General features: G+C 45.5%; 1 protein-coding gene across 1 annotated transcript in view; it reads right to left on the bottom strand.

Moving 5' to 3' along the window:
* The window catches only part of LOC108797963 (cytochrome b-c1 complex subunit 1, mitochondrial), a 16648-nt gene that overhangs the window by 6663 nt on the left and 1490 nt on the right, over positions 1–8495 (bottom strand). Inside the window, exons 2-7 of the mRNA XM_018569651.1 lie at positions 7257–7397; positions 5192–5278; positions 4146–4275; positions 2906–3104; positions 2570–2649; positions 801–916 (exon numbers count right to left, since the gene is read on the bottom strand). Of these exons, the coding sequence (XP_018425153.1) occupies positions 801–916; positions 2570–2649; positions 2906–3104; positions 4146–4275; positions 5192–5278; positions 7257–7397 (753 nt within the window). The remainder of the gene's footprint in view (positions 1–800; positions 917–2569; positions 2650–2905; positions 3105–4145; positions 4276–5191; positions 5279–7256; positions 7398–8495) is intronic.

The raw sequence follows: 8495 nt of genomic DNA, 5'->3' as shown, positions 1-8495 counted from the left end.
CAGCAGTTTAAAAAAAAAAAAAAAAAAAAAAATCAATAAAAAAAAAAATCACCTGACCCTTTTTGTGGTGCGCTTGCAAGGCGTGTTACAGTTCTTAAACTAACCTAACTCATCCCCCACCACAAACGCATTCTTACCTCAATCCAACAGCCATGGTTCTGCTTTTGGTTTACATCCAGCCCAGCAAGCCATCACTGTCCTGGCCATGCATTAGTGCCATGTAAACTTCTATAGGGCTGTATCTCAAAAGACTATAAAAAATGGTCCCATGAAGTCTATGGGGATGTAATGTGCAAGTGTGGCCAAGAAAGTACCGACTTGCAGTGTAGTCAGCAAACAACCAAACCGCAGCCATACGATTACGGCAAGTATTGCTTCTGTAGAGGCGTCGCAGGATAAGTGAACTTTGTTTTAAAGCGCATTCATCCTTTACACAACGCATCAGTGTGAATGGTCCCCAAGGTGCCTATTCACAGAAAAGTCCCAAAGCAAGCTGAGCGTAAAGTACATCACTTTTATTAGATCCTGTGTCGATGGACTTTTGCTCGCTTCAAGTGGGTTTTGCATTCCCACACAAGTCTATTGAAATGCAAAGCCTGTTTGTGACAGGTCAACTGCCCCGTTACTGAATTCTGTATGATCTAAAAACATCCATTAGTGCCGCTAACAAAAGCTCTAAATGTGCATATCTATATATTTTTTAAAGCAGCAGAATATTCACAGTAAGGTGATACCACTGCTTGATAAATGGGGCCTAAGAGTGGAAGTCTAGAGGATTCAGTTTAAATAAAGTCTCTTACTGCACTTCCAGTGAACCTGCACGGGGTCAACAAAGGAATGACGTCTTTTTCATACTGTGTGGAGAGGCCGCTGAAGTGTCGCTGTGCGAGCTCACACAACTCCTTGTGGTCGATTCCTGATGAGAAAAATCATAAAAGCGGCTTAGCCACAATCATTGGGTGATGGAAATGTTTGAGGTTTATTTTTTTGGGGGAAAAAAAAAACAAAACAACAAGTTGCCTCCAGCTCTGTTGGATGTCCCAGGGACTCCTGCTGAACACTGTAGTTACATTCACCAACTGCAGCCAGCGAGACCACTGCGCCTGGTGGAAATCCAGGTATCCAACACAGCAAGAAGTGTTAGATACTAGAGGTGCACCAAAATAGAAATATAATTCCTCCAATTTATTAATTCATTTTTTAATTTACTTACCCCTGATATTTCCCTTTTAAAATGGAAAAAGAGATTGAGGACACGGAGTCCTCGATCCCTTTTTCTGTATCCACTGTTATCAATGAACAGGAATCCTCTATACTGAGTATTCCTGTTCATTCATAACATGAGGACATTGTGTGTTTACTATAACTACAACTATGTATAAACAGGAGGTGATGTAGAGCACTCCCATTCACTCATAATTGAGGATATAGTAATCATACCATGTCCTCCATTATCTACAAACACTCAACGATCACTGATCTGAGTGTTTGCTCTCCTCTGACATGCTATCACAGGAGGCTGAGCGAGCGGTGCAGGGAGAAGAGCCCAGCCTCCTGTGACAGCGCGGGCTGTCTCCGCCCCCACACCGATCTGCCGGACTGTTATAGGCGAATGAGCGGTGTGGGAGAGACACCGGCCGCTCACAGCGCTCGGCCGGCTGTTACTTTCTCTCCTCCCCACTGGGACACAGAGCAGCGCCCAGTGGGGAGGAAAGAAACATGGGATGCGCCGATGTATCGGCAGGAAAATGGCGCTTTCGGCATTTAGCCAAAAGTGCCATTTTCGGTGGCCGATATAAGCAATTTCACCTCAAACATTATCAGTTAAAACCTCCTCTCCATCTATAGCCTCTCCTTGATGGTAGAGTAGTGACAACTGTCACAGGAAGGGTAGAGGCATCTTTGACACACAGGCAGTTATTAACAGCCTTGCTTCTATGCTGTTTGAGAGACATGATGGTTGCATCAAACAAGCACACGACTGGGTCTCTGGGGCAGAGATTTAGTCCATTGCCGAGTTGGTAGGTTTCTGTAAACATTCCCAAAGCAAAGGGTTGTTTTAAAGCTGAACACAAGGCAATCAGCTAAATACAGATCTAAAAAAACCATATGGGAGTTGGATTACCTGCCTATTCAGTTCCGAGATTAAAACCGCTCTTACACAGTACACAGCCCTGTCTGGCAGGGGACAATGTTTCTCTGCCGCAGTTAATTCTCACAGGTCTTGACCTTCCCCAGCCTGTGGCAGGGCAGTGAAAATAGAAGCAGCAAACCGATGAGCTGATCCCTGTCACTCTGCTCCCTCCTATATGCATGGCCTCATTGTTAGCACATGAGGAATGCAGTACACCTAACTGGCTCTTTGTTCTCCCTCTCCCAATCTGAGCCCTGCTCTACAAGAGGCCAATTTAAAAAGACAGGTACCTAAACTGCTTGCATTTAAAAAAAAACTAAAAACAGATATTGATGAATACAGAGCTGTGATAATTTGTGTCTTCTATAGTTGCCTAGAGTTCAGCTTTAAAAAAAACTACAATATGCAGGTTTCAATGTTAATGAAAGAATTTACCTCCAGCTGCTGCCAGCACCATGCGTGGTGCCTTGTAATTGCCGTTGATGTATTCAAGAAGATCAGCCCGCATAAGCCTCCTAAAAAAGCAAATCAAGTTTTCATATCAAAATACGATTTGGCGTAACCAGAAGTGCTGTAAGCATGAAACGATGAAAGCAAAAAAACAAAGTCAAATCTTTATAAGAAGCAGAGGAATGAATGCACAAACATTACACAGTTCAGTTCACATAACGCAACGCTGACACATTTGGTTAGAGACACGCAGCGCATTGCACAACCACCAGGGGGCAGACGAATCAATATGGAAAGACAGCAGAAACCTCAGCCACTTACTTTGCATTTTCTGAAGGTCCCAGAACACTTTTGCTGAGAGGGGTGCCCTGATAGGCTGTTGCATGCAGGTAATCAAAAGTCACATCTTGCAAGTTGTTATCAATTTCCTGCATCTCTTGCAGCATGACCTGCCTAGCGTTCTCCATCTGAGAGTCCTCCAGACTGTTATTTTGAACCACATCAGCCAGGATCTCCACCACTGAAAGCAAAACAGCATTACATACATCTGGCTCTACATCTCTGAGCTGCTGAGCTTTGTATCAATATTAAAGGGTATGAAAAAGCAAAAACGTTTCTATGGTTAAAAAAAAAAAAAACAAGGCAGCATCCAATATGGAGGGGACTGGCAGGATCAACCAGATGTTTAGTCAGGTATTTTACCATTTTCAGGGTTTCTTTAAAGAAGACATTTTTTTTTTTTATTAGGCTTTAATTTCATTTTAATTCAGAGCATAGTCTCTACATTCCTGCCCACCGCCAGAAAGGTGATGCATAGAGTTCCTGATTAAGCAATTAAGCTTCCTCAGACACAAAATCAGCACCAACACCTCTGACCCAGGAAGAGATGATGCCAAATCAGTAATGTTCTCATTGTCACAGGTCGGCTAGAACTATGAGGTGAGTGGAAATCACTCATCTCATAGTTCTCCTTTAAACATGGAGCAGCATGGGTGATCTCAATAAGCAGTGATTAAGTGAACACGCGCTGTACATACGGCCTGACGTTCCTAAAGGTGCCCATACACCTTACGATTATCGGACGAAACTTTTCCGATGATCGAATAGACGTACGATTTTCGTACGGCAGCCCCATCCTGCCCCGATGATTGCAAGATTAATTTAGCCGTAATTAACGAAAAGCACCTGGACGAAATGCAGTAATTGATTTGCCGTATTTTCATTAGCGCAGTGTACATCGTACGACTTTTACCGGACGGAAACGCCAGCAACCTTACAAAAATCGTACGATCTAGCAAAGTTTTCAAACATGCTTGACCGTCAAGTCGTACGATTGTACAGTAATGTCGGTCGGACACTGCAATGCACACATGCAATTATCGGACGAAAAGTCGATCGCATACGAAAACCGTCCGATAATCGTAAGGTGTATGGGCACCTTAACAGGACTACTGAATACTGTGGTAAAAGGAATCTGTTGTAGGATTTGTGTGTCTATTACAATCAGGAGCTGAAATGTTATGACCTTGAAGACAAGCAATGAATCGCCAGATTAAGTCACCTTTAGGAAGATCCTTGGACAGGGCTTTAATGTAGATGGCAGTCTGCTCTCGTGTGGTGTACGTGCTTAAATGGGCACCAATACTCTCCACTTCCTGCTCCAGAGTTGCCTGCGGACGCTTCTTGGTACCCTAGGGGCAACAAAATAAAAAGTGCAATAGAAAAAAAGTCACATATATGAAGCAATTTTCAATGTGCTGCATGAGAATATACAAAACCATCTACAGATCTACCCTGAGCTACTTTGTCTCAAAATATCACCCAACCCGTCCTCTTCGCTCCCCTCAAGACCTTCTGCTCTCTAGCACCCTGGCCATTTCCTCCCATGCTCCCCTCCATGACTTCTACGGAGCACTACCAATCCTCTGGAACCCCCTACCCTAACATCTCCAACAATCTTCTTTATGGGGTAGGCAACCTCAGCTGTGGTGAAACTACAAATCCCATAAGGCGCTGCAAGACTGATAGCCACAGGCTAGGCCTTAGACACAACAGCACGATGAGATTTTATCTCTGTCTCCTTCTTTAGGGCCTGTTCACATGATTTTCAGGTCCAGATCTGTAGACGCCGCGCTATGTGTTTTGCCGCGTTTTTGATGTGTTCCAGTAAATGTAAATATATATATGGACTGCGCACGTGAGAACTGTTGCCCATAAAACACATTGCGGTGCATTTTTAGTGCAGGAGCATACGGATCAGGTCAGCACAGAAAACGGACGTAGTGTGAACAGGCCCTTAAGCCCTGAGCAAACTGTTGGGCTTATATAAATCCTGTATTATTAAAATAAGCCGCGCACAGTGTAAGCAGCTCATGTGCTGCTCTATGTAAGTGGCCATTTCCAACCTTCAAAAAAATGCTAACTGGCTGTCTCTGGTACAAGTTATGGTGAAGGCAACAAAATGCCGATACCTGGAGTACAGTTTTACTTTATGGTTTAAAAACTTGGATCTACAAATGATAGAAGCACATAGTAAACACAACATACATGCCCAATTCTTACACGCTTTTATGCCATGTCGTGTTCCGGTTGTTTAGATTGTCTCACCTTGAATGCCAGATGTTCCAAAAGATATGCAACACCGTTATTTTTAGCAGTTTCATAGCGGCTGCCGGCTCCGATCCACACACCAACCTGAAAGATGAAGCCGTATTAAGTAAATAGACTTCGCTGTATAACAAATAAAATTCAGCAGATGTTACCGAGCAACAAAATATTAGTAAAGTCTCAGATCAAACTGCTCGATTTATGAGAGGTCTATTATTTGTCCAGCATCAATGTTGTTTTTTTTCCCTTTAGGCTTTTTGTTACCAGTGCCATGCACATCTCAGAACCTCTGCCAGAGGAAACTTCCAGTGTATGTGTGTGCTGTGTGCAGATATGCTTTGCTGCTCTTTTCCACGTATTACTAAAGCTGGATGTATCAGCTCATCTTCCTTTCGGGAGTGCACACAGAATGGCAACAACTCTATGCAGAACAGTGGTACCTCGGTTCACGGACTTAATTCGTTCTACGATTCTGGTCGTGAACCGAATCAAACTGTGATCAGACCGTGATCAGACCGTGATCTCGACTAGAGAAAGCCAGGACCACGTGTCAGAGCCGGGAAGATGGGTTCCGGGCTGCGGTTATGTGTCGTCACCCGATGCGGAGTTCGCGAAATTTAGCAGAGCTTCCTGTTCGCGAACTGAAGCATTCGTGAACCGAGGTACCACTGTATATGCAACAAGAACATTGTCACTATTTAAAAAAAAGAAAAAAGGAGTCAATATTTTTAATAAATACTTCAGAGGCAATGGTACGTAAAGGAAAAATGGGCGAAGGAATTTCTTTAAGGAAAGAGCATTACTAGGGATGCGCCGATAACAATATTAGTATTGGTGCCAAGTACTCGTACTCGCCCAAATGCTCCCATAATAGTTTCGATATTGGTGCCGATACCGAGTATTTGGCCGAGTACTTGTACTCGCCCAAATGCTCCGATGCCTAGCACGAGTACTTCCTGTATCAGGAAGCCGGGCAGCGCGTCATTACACGCTGCCCGACTTCCTGATTGGTCGGGAAGCTGGCTTCATGCTCCCTCGTCATCTCATGACGAGGGAGCATGGAGCCGGCCTCACGGCCAATCGGAAAGCAGGGCGTCGCGTCATTACACGGCGCCCGGGTTCCTGATTGGCTGGCCAGACGGCTCCGGTTGGGTCCTGGAGGAGGGCCGCATTCTGGCTGGAGAGGCCCTGGGGGTGACAGGCTGGACGTAAGAGGGGACTTTCTTGTTGATCGGGAAGTCGGATGGCGAGTCTTTACACGCTGCCCGGCTTTCTCGCTAATCAGAAAGCCAGGTGGCATTACACGCCACCTGGCTTCCTGAATGGGACTTCCGTTACTCGGTAATTCGTATCGGCGAGTAACGGGGAAAAAAATTATCGGTACCAAAATACCGGTGTCGGTGCATCCCTAGTTATGACCCACCTCCCTGATTGGCTATTGAGCTGGCTTCACGTGTTGCTAAGCAGCTTAGCTTCTTAACCAATCAGGTAGCCGGGCAGCATGTAATGACCTGCCTCCCAGCTTGATTGGTCAGGAAGCCAGGCTGCCAAGCAAAAACTGAAGCTGGCTTCCTAGCCAATCAAGAAGCCGGATGGCAGCTCATGACTCGCCGCCCAGCTTCCTGATTGGACAGGAAGCCAGGCAGCCTAGGAAAGTGAAGCCAGTGTTCTTTCGCTAGAACACTGGCTTCACAGGCAATCAGGAAGCCTGGCGATGGGTCATGATCCGCCGGCCAACTTCCTGATCATCGGGGCACAATGCACCGGTACTCAGTATCAGCAGATACTGAGAAAAATTAAAATATTGGTACCCGCACTCGATATCGAAAAACCAGTATCGCTGCATCCCTAGGTATTACATATTCATTTTCTGACAGAGGGTTTTGATATCATTTAAATGCATCAGTAAATATCAAGGCAGAAACTTAATATCAGAACACTAAAGAGTAGTGAAGTGAATGAAAACGAGAAGCATAAATTTGCAAAGCCCCCAAATGTTACTTAATCATACGGAAGAGACAAGCCCAGCCTCCTATAGAACTGATGGGTGCCCTTTGCTACTTACTGTGCAGGTTGGCTGGCCGGACTCTTCAGAGGCGATGCGCAGTCCATTGTCCAGGGTGGTGATCTGAGTATCGGGAACGTTACTTAAAGCCTGGGCATAGGACACAGCACTACGGCTGCCCTTCAGACCCAACGCGGAGGGCTGTAGAAAATACAGAACAAACATTTAAAAGACATAAATACAAAAGAAAACAATCCCCCCACCCCCGGGCACTACACTCTCCAAGAATGCAGCTCGCAGAACTGAACAGGCTCATGTAGGGTCAGGCGTGATTTAAATAAGCAAGCTTAGGTAAAACTATAGGAACAACATTATCCTCGTACAGGATGGAGTAGGAAAGGGTCAGGGGTGCTTTTTTTCCCCCCTCTCTGTCCTTGTTGGGGAGATTTCAACTTTTTTTCTGCCCTGGTGATCATATGCAAGTGAGGGACTAGTTAAGAATTCCACTTAAAAATCTTCCCCACTGTCAAATTCACTTTGGGTGAAGGAAAAAGCAGGCTGACCTATGCGAACACCAACAGATGAGGAGGCAGCACTGGCCCAGCCCAACAGGCAAGGAGCAACTGCTGGCCTCTGCACGCCCCAAAAGCCAAACAGTTACTGCTGGCCGTGTGCACCCCAAAAGCCAAAATGTTACTGATGGCCCCACTAAACTTACTGTTCAAAACCAGCGCGAATGACCTTACCACAGACCTTGTGCACCCCCACAGAGGGGCTACTCTACATCCTGGGGCAGGCCAACACCTGAGGAGGTCCCAGCATGCTCCTACACACAAGAAACTGCCACCAGCACACCGTACACTTTCTAATACACCTTCAAATGGTTTCAGGGATTTAGCATTTTACAGGATTCATAACCCCCAACATTGTGTGCAGCACTTCAAAATATACAGAGAGACAGTACAACAACAATACGAGCACTCCATTCAGGTCCCTGCAAGGCAGCGCACCGTGAACTACTGTGGCATCCACTGTGCTACGAGAAAATGCAGCACGTATGCTTTTTATTGCAGTGCACCGCCCATCACAACCCGTATTGTGGTGTGAATGACACACAAAACAATTGTGTTTTGTGTGTCCTTAGGATGACCTGCGTTAACCCAGCGTGGTACATGCCTTGGTGCTTGATTTTATACACCTGTGGCCATGGAGGTGATTGGAACACCTGAATCCAATGATTTGGAGGGCTGTCCCAATACTTTTGGCAATATAAAGTGTGTGTGTGTGTGTGAAGGAATG

Source organism: Nanorana parkeri, unplaced genomic scaffold, assembly GCF_000935625.1.
Source record: "Nanorana parkeri isolate BGI_ZX_2015 unplaced genomic scaffold, ASM93562v1 scaffold1372, whole genome shotgun sequence".
Taxonomy (NCBI): domain Eukaryota; kingdom Metazoa; phylum Chordata; class Amphibia; order Anura; family Dicroglossidae; genus Nanorana; species Nanorana parkeri.
The sequence above is the reverse complement of the archived record's forward strand: the minus strand, read 5'-3'. Positions and strand labels throughout refer to the sequence as shown.